The sequence below is a fragment of the Callithrix jacchus genome, chromosome 9, assembly GCF_049354715.1.
Source record: "Callithrix jacchus isolate 240 chromosome 9, calJac240_pri, whole genome shotgun sequence".
Lineage (NCBI taxonomy): Eukaryota > Metazoa > Chordata > Mammalia > Primates > Cebidae > Callithrix > Callithrix jacchus.
The window spans coordinates 66,838,942-66,861,112 of NC_133510.1; the positions used below are offsets into that span (position 1 = coordinate 66,838,942).

At 46.3% G+C, this 22,171-nt stretch overlaps 1 protein-coding gene across 1 annotated transcript; it reads left to right on the forward strand.

Annotated features, from left to right (window-relative positions):
- The first annotated feature begins 1,647 nt into the window (after window positions 1-1,647).
- On the forward strand, window positions 1,648-7,304 carry KRT1 (keratin 1). The gene is made up of 9 exons (XM_002807106.6): window positions 1,648-2,318; window positions 3,300-3,514; window positions 3,826-3,886; window positions 4,290-4,385; window positions 4,551-4,715; window positions 4,846-4,971; window positions 5,544-5,764; window positions 6,293-6,327; window positions 6,420-7,304. Exons 1-9 carry the CDS (start codon window positions 1,707-1,709, stop codon window positions 6,848-6,850), a joined length of 1,962 nt encoding a protein of 653 aa, XP_002807152.2. The 5' UTR covers window positions 1,648-1,706; the 3' UTR covers window positions 6,851-7,304.
- Window positions 7,305-22,171: the final 14,867 nt, after the last annotated feature.

Genomic DNA, 22,171 nt, shown 5'->3' on the forward strand with positions numbered 1-22,171 from the left:
AGATCCAAGCATGGGGAATTGCACCTCCTTGCATGTGTCAGGAGCTGAGGATTCAGAGTGATGAAACAGGCCTTCTGTCCTCAGAGTCCTCTGTGGTAGGGCATTTCGCATGTTGTCTGGCTTCACACACAGCGGGCAGGGTGACTTGAATTCGGCTGTTGTGCTGTCGTACAACATGCTGTTCAGGACCTTGCACACTATAGCTAGGTATCCTTGCTTCAGATCCAAGCCACAACAACTGTGTAGACTCGATCAGGTTATTCAACCCCTGTGCCTCAGTTTCCTCATTTTACAAATGGGGAGAAAAATAGCATCTATCTCAAAGTTGTGAAAATTAAGCAAGTTAATGCATACGCGCTATGCAGAACAGTGCCTGGTCCATGGTCTTTTTTTTTTTGAGACGGAGTTTCGCTCTTGTTACCCAGGCTGGAGTGCAATGGCGCGATCTCGGCTCACCGAAACCTCCGCCTCCTGGGTTCAGGCAATTCTCCTGCCTCAGCCTCCTGAGTAGCTGGGATTACAGGCACGCGCCACCATGCCCAGCTAATTTTTTTGTATTTTTAGTAGAGAAGGGGTTTCACCATGTTGACCAGGATGGTCTCGATCTCTGGACCTCATGATCTACCTGCCTCAGCCTCCCAAAGTGCTGGGATTACAGGCTTGAGCCCCCGCACCCGGCCCGGTCATTTTTTGATACATGTTAGCTACTATCATTATCTCCAGAAACAATTTAAACTTCTCAGATCAGGATCTCCCCAGACACCTGTCATTGTCCTCCCTTCCAAATCTGCATTTATTTCTCTCTCTTTATAGTCCAGTGTGAGGCTTGAATCACCTGTCCAGCTTTACCTCCACCCCTGTGCTTTATAAACTGTACTAGAGCATCTGTCTACTCATCTCACCGCTCCATGGGCTTTTTCATGCAGGGGGTTTGGATGCTGACCATTGCCACCTGTTTTCTGTTGCTGGTGTCTTTCTCCTGCTCTGTCTTTGAAGAAAAGGAACAACTGAGAAACAGAGAAAACAAAAAATGTCTCTCCCTTCTAGTCCTTCCAGACCATCTACCCATCTATCTTGTTCAACAACAGCTTCTCTTCCTTTAATTAATCAATGTATATTTATAAAGACCTTTTAATCTTTTAGTTATTAAAGCCCTTACTCTGTCAGGATGTAACTGAGTGAGCTCTGGAGTTTGGAAAGCAGATCTTAGAAACGAACTAGAGAGCTCCTTCTGAGATCCAAGCATGGGGAATTGCACCTGCTGTGCATGGTGAGAGAGTGTGCTTAGTAGTTCACAAGGGCAAGGTAAGAATGCAAACTTGCATGCCTTTGTGATGGGGGTTATGAAATCCTACCAAGAAACACCAGGTATCAGATGTGGGGTCCTGTTTTCTCAAAGTCACAAATGCTTCAAGGAAGATCTTGTCTGATAATAATTACCACATGAACCAATCTTGCATGCACAGCAATTTTGAAAGCCCATCCTGGGAGCTAGGTGTGTAGTGTTTATCGTATTGTTGAGGCTCGTAAAAATCATGTATGGCTGCAGGCAAGCCAAACCCTTGAGAGGCACTGCATCTCCGCTGACTCTGGAGGACTAAGCCCAATTTTCTCCAGTATATAAGGGGAAGTCTCTGTGCGAGGTGTAGAGGAGTGCTTAGCTCCTTCCCTTACTCTACCTTGCTCCTACTTTTCTCTAAGTCAACATGAGTAGGCAGTTTAGTTCCAGGTCTGGGTATCGAAGTGGAGGGGGCTTCAGCTCTGGCTCTGCTGGGATAATCAACTACCAGCGCAGGACCACCAGCAGCTCCACACGCCGCAGTGGAGGAGGGGGTGGGAGATTTTCAAGCTGCGGTGGTGGCGGTGGTGGTAGCTTTGGTGCTGGTGGTGGTTTTGGAAGTCGGAGTCTTGTTAACCTTGGTGGCAGTAAAAGCATCTCCATAAGTGTGGCTAGAGGAGGTGGACGTGGTAGTGGGTTTGGTGGTGGTTATGGTGGTGGTGGCTTTGGTGGCGGTGGCTTTGGTGGTGGTGGCTTTGGTGGCGGTGGCTTTGGGGGTGGTGGCTTTGGTGGTTTTGGCAGTGGTGGTGGTGGTGGTGGTGGTGGTGGTGGTTTTGGTGGAGGTGGCTTTGGGGGTGGTGGATATGGGGGTGGTTTTGGGCCTGTCTGTCCCCCTGGTGGCATACAGGAAGTCACCATCAACCAGAGCCTTCTTCAGCCCCTCAATCTGGAGGTAGACCCTGAGATCCAAAAAGTGAAGTCTCGAGAAAGGGAGCAAATCAAGACACTCAACAACCAATTTGCCTCCTTCATTGACAAGGTGAGTTTCTCTGCTCAGTGCACTGTGAGAGCTGCTGCTGGTCCACTTGGGATTGGTGTAGTCAAAATACATGTGGCTTTGAACCTCAAGTTTCAATGTTTCCATGATTAAAAGGCTGCTTTGTGGAATGATCTCCTAGATGTTAGAAGTATGCCTGTGAATGGTGCAATGCCTCTCTCTTGCACAAAGAGGTCTGTGGTCTACCTAAAGATGAGTCAGTGAGACATTTACATTTAAGTGTTTTTTATTCAGATCTTGAGCTGAATTGGGACTCATATCTGTTGAGTGAAGATAATATAAATGGGGTGAATTGAACTTTCCAGGGTGCAAATAAGAACCCTGGAAAGGTTTTCCTTACCATAGAAAGGAAAGCTGAGTGTGAACGTAGTATAGAGTGCTATTGTAGCAGAAAATATGCAGTAAGTCAGTGCCAAATGTCTTTTGCTGTCAGAGGGTAGCTCTGCCTTCTAGTAATTTTACACTGGTACTGGATAAGGGTAGAGTTTTTAAAAAAATACTAATACTTCCAAGAATCAGCTCTAAAAACCCCACATAAACCTTTTTTTTAACTTTCTGCTTAATCATTAGTACTGTCAATCCAAGGTTATCCACAATAAATTTCAAATTCAATTTTGAATTTTCCTGACATACTTGTGAAGTATGTGTGTGCCTAGGGGATGCAAATCAGTTTTATGGTAATATACCAAACAAAATTTTGGAAGGCAGATCTCTTAAGTAACATGCATCTATTTCAAAACATAATTGCAATAATTCTATATGTGCTTTGCTGTTGATAATTGTATAGTTACTCCCTTTCAAGGCTTGGGTTTTTTTTATACAGATGATGTTAACTGGAACATCTTCGTATTTCTCTGTCATGGCCAGAGGATAGGAATTGAAGTTCCTTTCCAAATGAGGCACAGGCCTCCATCTATGGGACCCAATTTCTGCATCAGGAATAATGGGATCTTGTGTTTTTAGGTGAGGTTCCTGGAGCAGCAGAACCAGGTACTGCAAACAAAATGGGAGCTGCTGCAGCAGGTGGATACCTCCACTAGAACCCATAATTTGGAGCCCTACTTCGAGGCATTCATCAACAACCTCAGAAGGACAGTGGACCAGCTGAAGAATGATCAATCTCGGATGGATTCGGAACTGAAGAACATGCAGGACATGGTGGAGGATTACCGGAACAAGTAAGGGAGCCTGGCTGGGCAGTTCTTAACTCTTGCTCTAAAAGAGTTCCAGAAAGCTACATACATGAAGCAGTATGTAGCTATGTCTTTTCTTAGGTTAGAGGCATGTCAATTTGGCATTTTCAGAAATCTTCATTTTCTTGGGAGATGGAAATAGTCTAGTGGTTTTATTGCTCAGTAGAAAGGAGTGGCCAATGTATCCTAGGCTCATAATAGAAAGGCAGTGATAGGCAATGTCACCTTTAGTCTAGAATGCTGGACTTCAGGTCTTACCTCCTCTGAATCTCCTAATTGTTTCTGCTTTCCTGCAGGTATGAGGATGAGATCAATAAGCGGACAAATGCAGAGAATGAATTTGTGACCATCAAGAAGGTGAGCAGATTCTGCAGGATGGAACTCACATTTGAAATAAGTAATGGAAGAGGGTCTCCAATTACTAAGCAGAAAGCAGCCATGATATGGAGAGCCAGGTAGTAGACCCGAGGAGTATCTGGAGTGGAGCTATATTTTTACATCATCATGCACCTGGACTGATCCAGGCACTTGGCTTCTCCATATTTCCCAGCACCTTACACAGTAAGTGGAGAGGCAGGTTCTCAGGAAGCCAGGCATGCTCCCTTGATGGTGGAGCAGTTGGGGAATTGTGATCTATCTGGGGTAAAATGGTGTGAAGTAGACCCAAAGCTCCTTTTCTGTTCAGAGAACCCCCTCACAGGCAGTGAGAGGGAATTGCCCTGGAGAGAATGTGACCTCATGATGCCCTTTGTTCCTCTAGGATGTGGATGCTGCCTATATGGCCAAGGTGGACCTTCAGGCCAAGCTTAACAACTTGCAGCAGGAAATTGATTTCCTTACAGCACTCTACCAAGCAGTAAGTCTTCCCATTTCAACCAAGTTTATCTAAACAGAGAGTTTTTAAGCCTGCACCCACCACAGTTCAGAAGAATAGAGATTTCTCTTCTGTCTCCTGACCGCATTCTCCAATCTGTTTTCTGTTTTAGCTGTGTGAGAGTCACTGACCTATTGTGTCTTGCAGGAGTTGTCTCAGATGCAGACTCAAATCAGTGAAACGAATGTTATCCTCTCTATGGACAACAACCGCAGTCTCGACCTGGACAGCATCATTGCTGAGGTCAAGGCCCAGTATGAGGAGATCGCCCAGAAGAGCAAAGCTGAGGCCGAGTCCTTGTACCAGAGCAAGGTGGGTGGGCTGAAGGCCTGGCAGTTTCCCTAACATGGCTTGTCTTGCTACCTTGTGTTATCTCATGTCTCTGTGCCTGTGCCATGCTGGGTCCTGCCTGCATTTAACAAATGCGATCTACCATCTTTAGTATGAAGAGCTGCAGATCACTGCTGGCAGACATGGGGATAGCGTGAAAAATTCAAAGATGGAAATTTCTGAGCTGAATCGTGTGATCCAGAGACTTAGATCTGAAATTGACAATGTCAAGAAGCAGGTATGTGCTTCCTCCTTCTAGCACTCAGCTGTATGGAATGGGGGTAACCCTCAGGTAAAGGGTGGGTGCTTTCCTGGTTTTGAATCTTGCAATTCAGACCAAGGCTACATTATTACCTGTGGTTCCTTTGGTCACTATGCTAGTTTCCAGAATGCAGCCATCATGCTGGGTCCTCTTTAGGGAAATTTGTGAGAATGGCCTAGTAGAGAAAGATGGGATGGTCAGTGTGAGTAACCTAGCCTATGACCCAGAGTGGACTGAAGAGTTGGGGAGTGAGAGGAAGGGTAGTCAGGAGGTTTTAGAGTAGACATTTAGAAGAATGTCAAGTCTGTAAGGGTTGTAGGAGCCTTGACTCAGGGCCAAGATAGGCTGTTGCATTACCCCTAAAGTCTTTTAAGGAAGTCAGCGTGGTGATGCATTACCTGGAGGTGGGTGTGAGATGACATAAGGTCCAGCGGTTCTGTCGGACTCACTATTGGCCTCACTGGAGTGAGGAGATCAATGGGATGAGGAGGCCAAGGGGGGAGTGCATAATACGAGAGGGTGTCATGTGTGGATTCTCTGTTTTTCAGATTGGCAACTTGCAGCAGTCCATCAGTGATGCTGAGCAGCGTGGCGAGAATGCCCTCAAGGATGCCAAGAACAAGCTGAATGACCTGGAGGATGCCCTGCAGCAGGCCAAGGAGGACCTGGCCCGCCTGCTGCGTGACTACCAGGAGCTGATGAACACCAAGCTGGCCCTGGATCTGGAGATTGCCACCTACAGGACCCTCCTGGAGGGAGAGGAAAGCAGGTGAGCAAGGGTTGCTGGAAGTCAAACCTCTTCTCATGGTCTTACTTCCTTGCAAAGCTGACTGTTGTTGAAGACACAGCCATCTGATTGCAGCTTGTCCTGGGTATGGGGAAATGAAAGGTACATGGAGCAGGAGGAAAGATCTAGTTTCACTTTGTGAGCTGGAGTGCCAGTTGTTTATTTTTCCTTCTAGGGATATAAGATATCTAGGAAGAGCTTTGAGGTGGAGCAAATTATTCTTTATCTGTGCTGCCTCAGATGGCATCTGGACTAAAGTCAGCACCTTCAGAGGTGGCTTTCACTGGCTGCAAGGCTCTTGTCTCATGTATATGGGAATTTCTCCCTGTTTATACTCTTGCTGAGAAAAATGACAGGGTTGGGAGGCCAGAGGGGACTGGATAAAGTTTCAGATCGAGTGCATTGGAGAGGCCCCAGATGGGGAGAATCTTCAAGGTGGTGGAGCTGGGAATGGGGAAGGGGTTTGTGAAGCTGCAGTGTCCTGAGGAATTGTTTTCTTTTCTGCTGTAGGATGTCTGGAGAGTGTGCCCCGAACGTGAGTGTGTGTAAGTACAAGCCGATTTCTCAGGAGCATGTGTAGACTTTGTTGGGTTGGAAAGGGAATTGAAGTTGAAAATAACCGAGCCTCCTCTTACAGCTGTGAGCACAAGCCACACCACCATCAGTGGAGGTGGTGGCCGAGGAGGTGGCGGCGGCGGCTACGGCTCTGGAGGTGGCGGCTATAGCTCTGGAGGTGGTAGCTATGGTTCTGGAGGCGGCGGCGGCGGTGGTGGCCGTGGAGGCTCCGGCTCCGGAGGTGGCAGCTACGGCTCCGGAGGTAGCAGCTATGGCTCTGGAGGTGGCAGCTACGGCTCTGGAGGTGGTGGCGGTGGCCACAGCAGCTATGGTTCCGGAAGCAGCAGTGGGGGCCACAGAGGAGGCTCTGGAGGAGGAGGCAGGGGCTCTGGCGGTGGGAGCTCTGGAGGCTCCTCAGGAGGCCGGGGATCCAGCTCTGGGGGTGTCAAGTCCTCTGGTGGCAGTTCTAGTGTGAAGTTTGTTTCTACCACTTATTCTGGGGTAACCAGATAAAGAGATGCCCTCTGTCTCGTTAGCTCTAGTTCTCCCTCAGCATCACTAACACATATGCTTGGCAAGACCAAGGTCGATCTGTCCCAGCCTTACTGGAGAAAAGAGCTATGGTTAGTTACACCAGCTCATCCTACTCCCCCAGCTCTTTCTTTTCTGTTGTTTCTCAATGGAGTATTCAGATCAGTGGCAATCTCAGTCCCCTGGCTATGATTCTGCTTTGTGCTTTCCCTGAGAAACAGCTCAGCGATACACACACGTGACATTTCAGAGCACCTCCTTAAGCCAGCCAGAGTAGGACCAGTTAGACCCAGGGCATGGGCAGCTCCTTAGTATCCTATTTCTGTGCTGTTTTGATTTTGTACATAAGGTGTAAGCAAGTTGTTTGTCTTTTGTGGAGAGGTCTTAAACTCCCCGTTTCCTCATTTTGCTGCAATAAACTGCATTTGAAATTCTCCGTGTGGCTTGATCTCCTTTGTTTATGGCACTGTCTAACCTGGATGGGTGTTTTGTGGGGTGAAAGAAGACACTAGAGCCACATGGCATGTCGGAGAGTTGGACACAAACATGAAAAAGATGCAGAGGCCAAGCAGGCAACATTTCATTAGAGTGGAATCACAGAGAGAGAGCAAGCACTTTCCCAGGCGACGGGGATATTGCGGAGAATGGGAGAGACCAGGTGGCAGGTTTTATTCATTTGAGAAGGCTTTCTTGAAAAGGGCAGTGAGCAAGCAGGTTGGGAGGGAGAGGTGTGGCATAGAGATAAAGGGAAAGTATTGCATGGAAAAGTAATTCTTCATGTGGAACAGCTAGTAGTGAGGGGCATGAGTAATACAGGGTCAGCAGTTACTGCAGCCAGAATACAGACTTTGGCTTGGGGAGTTCAACAACTAAGAGTGGTACTAGAGAGTTGGATATCCCATTTTCTTTCTCTTTTTGTGTCACCACCCAAAGCTCTGCCTACCCTGAGAAGCTCCCTTGTTGACACATAGCTCGTACTTGTGAAGTAGTACAACAGGTAGTAGCATAGTGGCCAGGGCATGGACAGCTGAACTCAGATACGCTGGGTCTGAATCTTACCATCACCATTTACTAGTTCTGTGATACAGTGCAAGTTACAGACATCTCTGCACCTCAGTTTTAGTATGTCTAAAATGGGGATGATAATGACTTGCTTGTGGGAGTTATTGTGAGGATGGAATGGTACTTAGTATGTGGCTGAGCCCATAGTAAGTACTCAGTAAGTGCCAGTTTTAATGCTAATGATGATGATGATGAGGATGATGGTGATGATAATGACTTAACATTGCTTGCTGGACTCGACTCCATACAACTCGGTAGATGCTTGCTCAAAGAAACAAGTTAACATCAACTTTGTAATGGTTCGATGACCATGATAAAGGCAGTCAGCTTCTCTGAGGATCAATTTCCTTAGCTTCCAATTAGGAAGAGTTTTCTTAGCACCAGAGTCCCACTGGGCTAATGGAATAAGGAGAGTATAGATCACACATGCATTATGTGAACACAACTCAGGTGAGCTCTATTTTTCCTTCTTAGTTATCCCTTCCGTAGGGATCCCAGTGTCCCTGCTGTCTTTTTGCTACTGGGAAACACAGAGTGTCTTGGCCACGCCCTCACTTGGCCATCTCCATGCTTTCCTCTGCAGGCTTGAAGCAAAGCTGGGCTTGGATAGTCTCAAGCACTGACAAAGCTGTTTAGTTGTTACTGGAAAACACTGGAAAATCAACCCTTTTGTTAAACACATGGAAACTAGCCTTTGCCCTGAGCCAAATTCCTTAAGCTGTTCTATAAAACTCTGTAAACTGACTCAGTAACTGCAGACGTACCCAGCCAGAACATCCCTCATCTCACTTCCACCATGAGGATGCTGCACTCCACTTTGAACATTTGCTCTCCTATTAAATACTGCAGAACAATCACCCTGGCATTTAGTGCTTCTTTTTTGGAATATCACTTGGTCCCATTTTGGGATGGTTTGATGGTTTGGGGCACTTCCTCATGGAAATTCCCCTGCTATCACTGTCAACATGAGTCCAGCACTGGGTTCGACTAGATGAAACTCTTTCATCAGATCATTTCCATTCGGACTGATGTGAGGATTTGAAAAGCACTATGGTAAAGTAGAAAGAATAAGGAACTGTACTATGTAAAGGGCAGACAAGGACAAGTAATCTATAGCTTATAGGACGTGTAGATCCTCAGATGTGACTTGGCCGTCCTGAGCCTCAATTGTCTTGTAGGGGAAATGGGGATGAGAATATTTGCCTTTAGACATCAAGAGGAAAAGAAACATAATGTGAAGATATTTGCGAATTGTGAATGTGTTATACAGAAGTAGTTAACATAATTAAAAGGGAGTGACAAAAACGTAAAAGGCAGCTGGCTGCTCAGGGCCTCCATGGAGGGAAGTACCTTGATGTGGTCACTGTGGCTCAGTGACAGCTCTGTGGGGACAGGAAATTGATTTGTTAGTGCACCCAAAGTTGAATCTGCTCCTGAGTACTGATTTATGGGCTTATGGGGAAAGATGGTGAGTTACATAGCAGGTGCATCTACTTTATCCACGTAATGAATGGTCCTGATTCATGGGAACCAAACACAAGAGATGATGGGTGTGTCAATCAGAATGTTTATGCATTAGCTTATGGGGAAACACATCCTTATAGTGACTGAAATACCATCTTGTTATCAAGAGATCTGGGAAACTAAAGCAGTCACAAGAGCTGGCTTGATCTGTGGATTTAGAGCAATGGGAGTTAGGAGGTCTTGAGGGAATGATTCACCCTCCTCCACAGAAGAGCTGCCTTCTGGGGTCAATAGACATAGCACCGCCCTCCCAGGGACGCTGTTCAATAAGCAGTGGTGTGTTTTTACACCATACTCACATTTTCTAGATTCTTCCTTATGTCACAACTTTAGTCACATTTCAGTACTGGGGAGTCTTGTTCGTCGTGACTGGACTTGAGTTTTTATGATAAGGCCATGAAACAGAAAAATACAATTTGCAGGGAAAATTACCAAGGCCTGTAAGGTTACAAGGATTGACTGTGTAAGTCCATATATAATGAAGAAGTAAATTGAGTTAGACCAAATGCTAAAACACATCCTTATTAGAAAAGACGGTAAAGGAAAAATATGGATTTGGCTCTGTTCAAAAAACATTTTCTGCTACCAATACTATGTATGAGACTGGTTACTGGGGAGACGGTAATGAATGAGATGTGGCTCTTGCTTTCGGACAGCCTAGAGACCTGGGTGGTGGGTGGATGTAAGCATGTCATTACTCATGCAACGGTAGATACATACAAGGCACAGACATACTACATTCAGGAGCATAGGTGATTAAAAGGGATGCTTGGCAGGACTTTATAAAGAATGAATCAGAGTTTTTCAGGAAGACAAAGATATTCAAGGAAGAGGGGGTCATATAGATAAGGACATGGAAGAGGGAAATTTCATGAGGTAGTTGAGCATCTGGAGAAGCATGGAATTGGTGACAACAATTGATGTTGCAAAGATATCCAGACGCAATCAAGAAGGGCCTTGTAGGCATTCTATAGAGTCTGGACTTTGGCTTGTGGGTCAGAGGTTCTCAGATGGGGTTTTGGTACCTATTGACTTATTAGATCTACTATGTACTGGGCCAGTGGTAGGAAAGGGGTTGTCTTACCGCTAGTGGAATAGGAATTGGGCATGGACCACAGCTTGTCTTGTTTCCAAGTGTCCCCTAAGAAATCTGGTCTGCTTATGCAAGCTCTCTTTATGGAAGTGTCTTTTTCCCCTCTGAATTTTATGTCTGAAACAGCTGCTGTAGGTGAGGACGAACTGGTAAAGGACTTAATAGAAGAGTATCATGGTCAGATTGGTGTTTTGGAAAAATCAGCCAGGGCAGACTGGAGAGGCCTATATTGGAGGCAGGAAGACTTAGGAGGCTATTGCAAAGGTGAAGGCAAAAGACAATAGGGGCTTGTGATTTAATTCTAGCCCTTAGAGGTAGTAGAAGGTCAGAAATGAGGATATGCACTACAGAGATAGTTAGGTGCCATATCATTAGGACTTGGTGATAGATTGGGTGTAGGATGGGGTGGGGTGAGGCAAAGAGAAGAGTGGAGGGAAGCGTCCTGGTAACAATACTCAGTAGGTGGGGAATCTATAAGGGCAAACATGGGGTTAAAGTTCTCCTGTTCCCCGCCACGAGTTCCTTTTCTTTGTGGCAACCACTGCCCTCAGTTTCTTGTGGGTCCTTCAAAAGGTGTCTGTGATCATGCAAGCAAAAAGGTACATATATATAAACTCTCTTTTTCAGATGTCCTTGTACTCTGGCCTTCCCACCGCAGTCGACTTGACCATCCTCACCCGGATGGATTTGAATTGTATATTCTTCAGCAGCTAGGCCTTTTGGAATCTGTCCATACATTATAATCTATGACACAATTCCTGCCTTTTTTTTTGTTTGAGACAAAGTCTCTCTCTTGTTACCCATGCTGGAGTGCAATGGTGCGATCTCGGCTCACTGCAACCTCTTCATCCCAGGTTCAAGCGATTTTCCTGCGTCAGCCTCCAGAGTAGCTGGAACTACAGGCACCCACCATCATGCCTGGCTAATTTTTGCATTTTTAGTAGAAACAGGGTTTCACCTTGTTAGCCAGGCTGGTCTTGAACTCCTGATCTCAGGTGATCCACCCACCTCGGCCCTCCAAAGTGCTGGGATTACAGGGGTGAGCCACCATGCCTGGCCAATTCCTGCAGTTTGTCTTGACTTTAAGATACCTGCATGCCCCTCATCTCCCTGGGTCTAGATCCGTGTGCCTCCCCAATATCAGCACAGTTAGAAGGACAAAAATCTCACCTTCAGCTGGTTGGTCACTGGAGTCATGAGGCTCCTTCTGGGCTATGCTTCACAACATTGCAGCCATCAATTCAGTGGCCAGGTTTCCTTCCATAACTGATCAAAGTTCTTTGTTTTTTCCCCATAACTGTGTGGCTCCTACATAGCCACATCTCTGACAGAGCTTGGGGATTCATCTAATTCTAGAGAAGAACAGATGTCCCACCTTTTCCCATTCCCACACACTAACTGCCTCCTCTCCCAAACCTCCAGGCCTAAGACAACCATTGAGCGCCCGTGGAGAACAGCAGAATCCAGCAATTCTCCCTGAGCCCCTTGCCTCTCAGATCCTAATCTTAGCTCAGCTCAATTCTGCTATTCCAAACTCCTTCCCGTGGAAAGTCTTCACTGGCCTCAGGGGCTGTTCTCTTGCACTTTGGGAGAAAGAATTCCAAATGATCGTTTTGAGCTGGAGCCTGTAGTATTCTCGGGATTTTAGGAAGTCCAGGAAAGACTTCATTGGGACGGGGACCTTCTGTTTGTCCCTTGGAAGGACCATGAGGGAGTTTCACACAACTGCCCAGTTCTATCAAAAACTAGTGTGAAAATTTTTACAGGGACTTTATGGCTATTGATACAAGTTTCTTTTGAAAAGAATATTCTTTCTTTAGGTTAGCAGTTCTAACGGTATCAGTTGCTTTGCCTCTTGTCTTATAGCAAAAATTAAAGTAACACCCTTTACTGTTAGGAAAAGATAGAAAAGCACATAGATATATTGTGATCACACATAGTTTAAAAAAATCAGGATAGTGTCCCCACTATGATACAAAGGAGACAGAAAAGGAAAACATGGTATAATATCATATTATATTTCATCCTGTAAGATCTTAGGCAGAAGAACTGCAAGAAGACAAAATGAAGCAGTCAGATGTTTGTGCCCATGGATGAAATCACCATGCATTAAACCAGCTACGAATGCAGACAGATGCAGGATGTCTATGGACAACTTAAAAACCCTGAGGATTTTGCCATTGATGGCACAATTTTCCAAAAAGGTACAAAACAAAACAAAACAAAGCAAAAAAACTCCTATAAGCTTCGATGAAAAGAGACACAATCTTCTCTCTATACAGTAGTTGTATTTCTCAACCACTCAGTATATCTGAAAACAGTGCTAAAACTCTGCATCTGTATGTGATACAGAATTAGGTTCTGGGTTCAACCATTATGCATTACGGGGCACTCAAAAGCTGGGCAGGAGGCCTTGCATAATCTAGATTCCAATCATTAAATGCCAGTCACAGCTCCCCGTGTCACAGTGACAAGCAAAAAAATGCATCCACAGATTTCTAAAAGATCCCTGGACAATATTGCTGTTTTAGGACATTTTTGAGGTTGGGGACATTTTTAGAGCATCCGGGGAGAATAGGCACATATTTTCAACTATGCTTGTTTGTATATGTGTGTGTGTGTGTGTGTGTGTGTGTGTGTTGTGGGAAAGGGTTCTGGAAAGCGTGTGTTTCCACCTGAGGGTAGATTATATGGAACCCTGAATTGTGTAACTAATTCTCCATTAATTTTAGTTTTATTTGCCAACAAAGTAACTTATTTTCTTAAAAAAAAAAACAAGAGAGGGGGGCATCAATAACAGAACCTAGGGACCATTATGCCTAAGCATTAGACAAAGAAAGGGCAATTGGTTGAGTCCAAAGGAGCCATCCCTGAGGCTGAGAGAAGTGAGAGAGAATGGTGTCTTGAAAACCAAGAGGCCAGCCCATTTCAATCAGCAGCCAGGAGGAGAAGTCAATGTGAGTCGGAGGAGCTGCAAGTTGAGGCGAGTCTAGAAATAGGGTCCAGATTTGGGCAGGTGGCAGGGAGGAAGTGGCACTACAGGCCCCTTCCCTGGTGAAGGGGACATGGATAATAGTCTGACTACAGTTGGAGGCCAGATATGTGGTCAGTAAAGTTGCCTCCTGGAGCTGCGGATGGAGCCTTGTGCTGGGTGACAGGGAGAGTAAAGATGCTCACAAGACGTCTGGGTAGTGCCAGCAAATGTATTTGTTTGTTGAAAGTTGGGATCCTCAGGATGCCCTGGGATGCTCTGTGTCACCATGTTTGCCCCTCCCATATCTGCTGGAGCAAAGCTGATGCTCCCTGCCAATCCATTATCAGAAAAATGGCACAGTCTTAGTCAACTTGCCACCTTCCTGAGTTCATGTAGGTTTATTCCCACCCCTCCCAGGCGCCCACGCCCAGTTTCCAATCTGTCAATAGGCCCTGTGTGTTCTCTCTAGGCAGTATGGAGTGTCCTCTGCTGGTACAAAGGCTCATCTACACGCAGTAATGGTACTTGTGCTGGTCACCACAAGGCAGCGGCTCCCAAAGAGGGTGAGGGTGAAGATGACATCATTTGGATATTTCAGAAAGTTTATTGGAAATAACAGAAACAAAAAGACTTCTCTTGATTCTGTTCATGAATTGTAAAGACATAAGGAAGCAGCTAAATCCTTCCTGATACAGAGAATCTCTGAACGTGGGAGAGAGCGTGTGTCCCTGGGTGTTCAGTCCTGAGCATTTTGGAAATTCAGGTGACCCACTGAAAAGCTAATGTGAGCACAGAGGCAGGAACTAGAGCAGAGAAGGGACTGGAAAGAAGATTAAGGAAGACAGTTGAGGGTGGGGTGTGATGATTTCGTTCTTCCTTTGCACTTTGGATCACAAGGTCAGGAGATCAAGACCATCCTGACACAAACAGCAGAGTAATCATATGAAAGAAAATTTTTTAGACAGGGTCTTGTTCTGTTGCCCAGGTTGGAGTGCAGTGGTGCGATCTCAGCTCACCACAGCCTCAACCTCTCTGCAGGTGATCCTCCCACCTCAGCATTCTAAGTAGGTAAGACTACAGGCACATGCCACCACACCTAGCTAATTTTTGTTCTTTTTATAGAGATGGGGTTTTCCATGTTGTCCAGGCTTTTCATGAACTCCTGAGCTCAAGAGATCTACCAGCCTCAGCCTCCGAAAGTGCTAGGATTACAAACGTGAACCACTGTACCTGGTCAGTGATCACTTTCAATGAAGATAAACTATAGCATGGTTCATAGGCAAGAGAGTCAGCCTCTTCTTGCTTGTAAGTTACAGGAGTAACTCTAAAGAAGAACTTTCACCCCGGCCCAGTTGCCTGATGGTGCAGGAGCTGCCTTGTGAGATGAGTGAAGCTGCATTGGAGAAACATGGGTAGAAGGGTCCTTCCCCAGGCAAGGGCACTTGAGCAGCGATTCCCGCCCTAGTTCGGAAACCAAGGCTGCTTTCTTTCCCCATTCTCCTCTCAAGTCCTCCAGATTCTTCTTTTTCTTTTTTTTTCTTTTCCAAGATTCCCAGACTAAACTCTCAGAATATTTTGAGCAGTTATTTTAAAAAGCATAAAGGTTTGGTTCTGGTTTGAGTTGATCTCATAGGTGTTTTGGGGAAAGTTTTTGCTTGTTCAGTTAAAAAATGTTGGAGTTCTGTCCTTGGGCAGGGGTTGTTTATGATTGATTTGGTTCAATCCTGCTCAAGTTCCTGTTGTGTACATGCTGTGGGGGTGTTGGCAGGTGGGGCCTGTCATGAAGGAGAGGCCAGCCTGAGGCTGCACATGCAGCAGCCCACCCGCCTCAGCCTCCCGAGTAGCTGGGACTACAGGCATGTGCCACCATGCCCAGTGTCATGCAGTTCTTTATAGCTTTAGAAACTTTCCAGCTTTGAAGGAGCTACGTCTTCCAGCCACCTCATGAGGATGTTTAAAGGGGAGGGGTGGGACATAGTCCAAATGAAATTACTAGGATGTAGTTTTTATTCTTATTGAAAAATTGCACAACAGCATAGTAATCATATGAAAGAAAATGAAAATGAACAGGAAATTCACCCCAACTAACAAGTGTTAAGTTTCCTTTTCCATTCTAGACCCTCTTCCTATGTAAAGATGAATAAATGCAGCTGTGACCAGAAACTAGGTATCATTATTAGCATGTATTTTAGTATTAATATTGATCATCAACATTTTCTTCAAGGTTCAGCTGAATGCCAGAACTTCTGTGAAGCCTACCTGCTCCTGCAGGGAAGAATGCATTCTTTTGTGTTTTCATCCCATTTTACCTGCCTGTGCCCTGGCATTAATAACATCATATAGGGACCGGGGGCAGTGGCTCACGCCTGTAATCCCAGCACTTTGGGAGGCTGAGGCGAATGGATCACGAGGTCAGGAGATCAAGACCATCCTGGCCAACATGGTGAAACCCTGTCTCCACTCAAAATACAAAAAATAAGCTGGGCATGGTGGTGTGTGCCTGTAGTCCCAGAGGCAAAAGAATTGCTTGAACCTGGGAGGCAGAGGCTGCAGTGAGTGGAGATCATGCCACTGAACTCCAGCCTGGGCAACAGAGCAAGACTCTGTCTCAAAAAACAAAACAAAACAAATCCCCCCCAAAACCTAATAAAACCCCACAACATCATAGAGGTAGCTGCTTACATGTCTGTTCCAGTGATTTGTGTTGTCCTTAATGGATGAGTGGGTGAGAGGCATGTCTTATTTATTTCTGATTATTTCCAAGAAAATGTATTAAAAATCCCTCACCAGAACAACACAGGAGGTCTTTGATTTTTGGTCCCTCGGATGAGGAAACTTATCTTAGAAAAGCACATTCCAGAGTGAGAAATGTGCATTTATTGGCTTTACTGGGTGTCTTTTCACCTGCTGGTACCGTATTTCCTGTGGTGAAGGGTTGTAAGGGAGCTGCCTCTGGCAGGCTGAGTTCAACTGGCCGTTAGGAGTAGCTATGCCTGACCAATCCTGGGCCAGAGAAGGCCTTAGCGGCTATCCCTACCCAGGGAGACAAATAACCAGCAAAGCGAGGGGATAGGGACTGGGAGGGTTTGAGGCCCAGTCTCTTAGAAAAGACCTCAGGGGGTAACAGTTCTCCTAAGTGGGGGCCCTGGGTGGGGTGGGAGTAGAGTCTGTTACATACTTCACCAGTAGAATTTCTGATGGGGTGAAAGTGGGTGTCACAACAGTAGGTTCTAGGAGAACTGGACAGGGAAAGCTAAGTCAGGATGGCCTCACCTTTTTCTAGGGATGCCATGGGACTCTTGACTTCAGCACCGTGCTTTACTTTTTACTAGGGAGAGGAGCAAAGGGCTGTAGGACTTCAGCCACAGTCATGGACAGGTGCTGCCAGCTCTGCCCCTGGGATAAGTGGCCTCTGGGATAGAAGACTAGGTGTCATCCCTTTTCTCTAAGACCTGTCCTTAAGGTCGCCAAATATAGAACAGGATGATTAAACATGCATAAGGACATTTGACCTTAGTTTAAAACCCTGTTTGGTGCTCTCTTGCCCAGACACCTATAGACACTGAGAAGATTCTCCTGAGATTGCCTGGGACAGAGGCTGGGCCCTGCTGGGCTGAGCTGGATGGAAGCAGGCTGGACGCAGGAGGCAGGACCAAAAGAGTCCTGGCCAAGAATGCGCATCTCTCATGGGCATCTGTTGGAGGTTGAGTGCCAACCAGTCTCTCATGTAGGTCAGGCTTAAGGGAGGGGGTCCTGTCGTTCTCCAAATACACCAAACTTTTGCACATGTTTATGCTGTTAGGCCTTTGAAAAATGCCTCTCCATTTTCCTGGAGTTCCTTTCTCCCTTTTCTGTGTGTAGACTCTCATGCATCCTTTAAAAGCCAGTTCATAGTTCCTCTTTCCTTTTCTGCCTCACTTTTCTTTCCTGCCTCCCTTTTCCATTTCTGTTTCCTTGCTTCTGGCACATGATGTCAGCGATGTCCTGGAGCTGGCCCGCACCAGTTCATGAAAGCCAATCGCCTGCTTTCCTTCCTAACTCCATGTTCAGCAACACCATGTTGATTGCTTGAGATCAACCATGGTAGGCATATTTATGCCACAGAAATGAGTGCCTGTGGAATAATGAGCTTCTTGAGGACAAGGACTGTGTCTTTTTTATCTTTTCATCCCAGGAATGCAGCAGAATGTGTGTTCTACTGAAGTGATGGGTGGGTTCTTGGTAGTCAATGAACTGGACAGAGAGTGAGCACTGGAGGAGTACAGGAAGGAAGGGCCACATTGGGTCAGGGTCATCAGTCAAGAGGCGAGAACATCTGGGTTGAGTTGGGTCTCAGAGGATGTGTTGATGGTAACTGGGGGGAAGTGGGGGGATCCCTGGGGATGTTTCTAATTCTGGTGCAAGGAAAGTCTTGTCTGGGAAGAAGATCCTGTGAGGCAAGCTCCATCTTGGATTATAGTCGCCTGCCTGCATGCAGAGGTGTGCATGAGGCAAGTCTGAGGTGAGGCCATCCTGCCCCTCATCTGGCTCTAGGTCCTTAATTAACCTCAATTACATGGACAGTGTGAAAGTGTGTGGCAGTGGTTCTTAGCTTAGATTTCTAGACCCAACAACCCAGGCATTCCCACCCTCCACATTCCTACCCTGTATGCAATGGAGTAGTTGCCTAGTCCCTCTTGTTATGTCAAGTTTCTGCTGATGCCACCATGGTTCATTTCCTTTTGTCCTACACCTGGTGGAGCTGGAAGAGCATTCTAGGCAAATGCAGAACATGATGTCTTCCTCCATGTCCCTGAAGGAAGAACAAGTTGATCCTGTAGTTGCAACCATTCATTATTAGCATTCGCAGATGAACATTTGGGTGTCTTTGTTCACACTGTGCTGACTACTAGGGTGTGCTTGGGATCAGAGAAACCCCGCTGGGTTTCAAAGGGAGTGCCTTGTTTTTGGCTGCCTTCTCCTCAGTAATCCTCTCTCTTGGCTTGATAATGGATAAACAAAGTTCCCATGGTGAGGACATGAGACTTTGAGGCAAGGTGGTATGGCAGGAGCCTCATGCCACCTCACTGGCACTTCTGACCTGCCATGTGCCACCATGGAGGGGTGCACACCTGGCAGGACCAGGGCAAATGTAGTCCATCTTTTAGCAGGACAGTCATCAAGCTGTGGTTATTGGGGGTCTGATGAAGCAAGGATTGGACCATCCTGCCTGGTACCCACCCTACTAGCTCCTTTCCTGGCCATCCACAGGGATGAGAATAGGAGGAGCAGTTGGTCTGATGCCTTAACAGCCCTGAGGGAAGTGTGGCAATGACAGATCTAGAAGTTGTAAAGGACACAGCTCCTATGTGCTTCCTATTTTCTATTATTATGGGTAATTGAGTGTTGACTGCGATATTTATTAAGCCCCTGCCTTTGGTCTACCTGAGGCTTTTTCTGGCTCTAAATTCAATGCTGTCAGGCTGGTGTGGCAAGATGGAGGAGCTGCAGGGCTGGGCTCTGCTCTGTTACCCTTCAGTCATGAGGCCTTGACAAGCACTGAACTCAGTGTCTTCACCTTAGAAATGAAGATGTCAGCCACGGTGGCGTCTATCATGTCTTTGAGCTGTTAGTACAGATGCCAGAGCGGGGTGGAGTGCCTTCAGGAGGGCAGAGCACTCTCACTCAATCTCTGTGTTGGAAGTAGGGAATTAGGGGAATGAAGGTGGAGAGGGCAGAAGTGGGGCTCCCAGACACATGCGGCGTCTGAAGACGTTGGGCCAAGCCTTATCACCACTCATCTTATGATCTCAGGCAGGTCTCTTCACTTTCTTAGAGGTTCAGTGTGGTCATGTGTGAAATGGGATAACATTTGTCCTAATTACTTCAGAGGGAGAGTGTCAAAGTGAAATGACACAGGCAACAGGGGCCTGAAGTATTACACAAAGGGAGTGATCATCACCACTGCTGCTCTTCCTTGAGAAGGCACCCAAGGGCAGGAGTGGGACGGGGCCGAAGAGCAGCGGTGCAGCCTGGGAATGCAGGAAGAGCTCCTCACTTGAGGACCAAAGTGGGGTCCCATGTTTCATTCTTGTGCATCTTGAAGCACTAAAGAATCCTCCTTTTAAAAGAAATACCCATTCATGAAGAGGGGGCTCATATCCTGAATCCATTACCACTGGCCTTGTAATGAATGGCCAGTTAATGCCTGAGGAGGGAGGAGCAGATCACCAGTTGGGAGCAGGATGGGAGAAGGGGCAAGAGCTCCAGGGTGTGGGGTTAGGGGTGGGCTTGTAAGCTAAAGTAAGAGGTCATGGTCAGATGGCAAGATGCAGGCTAGGAGACTGTGGCAATAACAGAAAATTGACATAACATTGGAAGTTCTAGACATTTCCTATCACTTCTACAGATAGCGGGAAAGGAGAAACATTTGCTTTGTGCCAGAAATTGTGCCGTGTCGCACAAACTACCTATTTCACAGCCACTCTGAAGTAGTACAGTTGACCTTCGAACGACACAGGTTTGAACTACACCAGTCCACTTATATGATAATTTTTTTTCAGTAAATGTATTGGAAAAATTTTGCAGCTGTATGGCAAATTTGAAAAACCTTGAAGATGAGCTTGCATCCTAAAAAACATCAAAAAAATTAAGAAAAAGTTAGGCATGTCATAAATGCATAACATATATGTAGATAGTATTCTATTTTATCACTTACTCCTATAAAATATACAGAAATCTATTGTGAAAAGTCAATATTTACCAAAATCTGTGCGCACACAGACTCCACATAGTGCCAAAGTCAAGAAAAATGTAAGCGACTGTAAAGATGCATTATTAAATCATAACGGCATAAATCATTTTGTGGCCACCTCCTGCTGCTGCTTCAGTGACCTGAAGGGCTGCAATTAAAACACTGTGTGATGCTGACCAGCTCCGAGAGAGCGATCAGTTACTCCGGTAAACTGCTTATCACAGTAAGAAAGTGGTCTCTGGGGGTTCTCGTGTATTCTCTGTCATGTTTAGTGCTTTTCGGCAAACCCTGAATAGCACTGTGGGACCCACGCAGAGTGAGCCTAGTGATGCTGGAAGTGCTCCTAAAAAGCAGAAAAAAGCCGTGGCATGACAAGAAAAGCTGAATTCCTTGAGCCACACTGTAGATTGAGGTCAGCAGTGGCAGTCACCTGCCACTTCTGACATCACAGATAATTCACCTGGTAAACACATGACATAAGCTTATGGTATTGATAAATGCAGTAAAGTAGTGTAAATATGTTTTCCTTATGATTTTCTTAACATTTTCTTTTATCTAGCTTACTTCATTGTAAGAATACAGCAATAATATATATAAAAATACAAAATATGTGTTGATGGTTTATGTTATCAATAAGACCTCTGGTGAGCAGTAGGCTAGTAGCAGTCAAGTTTTTAGGTAGTCAAAAGCTACACTTGAATTTTCAGCTGCATGAGGAGTCATGCCCCTAAACCTTCAGTTGTTAAAGGGTCAGTTCTTCTATTACCCCCACTTTACAAATGAGGAAATGGAGGCCATAAAAGGGTAGGTAACCTTTCCAAGGCCAAGAGGCCAACCCAGGTGTGTTGGACAAATCCACATCCTTAACCAGTACACTGGTGGCCTTTGCTTGTTACAAGGCACCATGCAAGGGTGATTAATTGTGATATTGGGTTGGTGCAAAAGTTATTATGGTTTTGGCCATTACTTTTAATTACCTTACTTAGCTTTTCTCCCTAAACAGAAGATCCCTCACAATGTTTTCTCTTGGGATACTGTAGTAACTTTTTACATGAGGACAGAAGGCAAAGAAAAGACTCAGGGGACAGGCAGAGGGCCCAAGAGCCCAGTGCTGGAAAGCCTGAGGTTTCCACCAGCCAGGATAGAGCAACACAGGTCTGCCTTGAACCTGGCCTCAGAAGGTTTTTTTTCTCAGTCCTCTTTCCTTCCATCAGCCTTGGGAAGGTGATGAGGAGCCATGCCCTCTGGTCCTTTGAAGGGACCTTGGTCTTCCCTGGCAGGGGCAGCTGCTCTCCACTAATGCCAGGCAGAGAGCTGAGTGCTGCTGCTGAAACACCAGTGAGAAAACATAAGCTGGCATTTCCCAACCTCATCGTCAGGTCTCAGCCCAGTCCTGCCCCTCCCTGCCTGGCAGTGCTCTTTCCTCTGGCTCTCAGAGGAACTCGGGGGGAGCCTGCTCACCCCTTGGTAGATGGTGGTTGGGTTTCAGGACAAAGGCAAAAGCTGCTTTTCCAAGATAACGTTAACTGCCAACTTGCTCTAGTATGATGCTCCTCATTTTGCTGTTTGGAAAGCAGGTGCCCCCAACAAGGTCCAGGATGCCAGGCAGCGTGGCTGTGGGTGGGTGAGGGAGTGTAGAAATCTCCAGTAGGAGCAAGGGTTCAGAAGATGTAGAGGCTCCTGGGACCCGGCTGAGCTCAATTTCCTGGCTGCTGGTCTAGGGAAGAAGGGAAGCGGAGGTGAAAAATAGAGGTGGAGGGTGGCTGGTGAGTAAGTGATCAAATCCCAAGGGTGTGGAGCTGTAAAATGCTGGGTAGACACCCTGCCATGCCTTTCAGCAGCATTAGAGACTGGCAGCAGGACTGGTGCTCACTCCTCATGCGTCCTTATCAGCTCCCCTCCTGTCCTTCCAGGCAG

What these genes read in the sequence shown, in the direction of transcription:
- KRT1 (XM_002807106.6), top strand. Translation starts at nt 1,707, where the DNA reads ATGAGTAGGCAGTTTAGTTCCAGGTCTGGGTATCGAAGTGGAGGGGGC. An exon ending in GTGGAGGATTACCGGAACAA is followed by an intron (nt 3,515 to 3,825) that starts GTAAGGGAGCCT and finishes GCTTTCCTGCAG; the next exon opens with GTATGAGGATGAGATCAATA. An exon ending in AATTTGTGACCATCAAGAAG is followed by an intron (nt 3,887 to 4,289) that starts GTGAGCAGATTC and finishes TTGTTCCTCTAG; the next exon opens with GATGTGGATGCTGCCTATAT.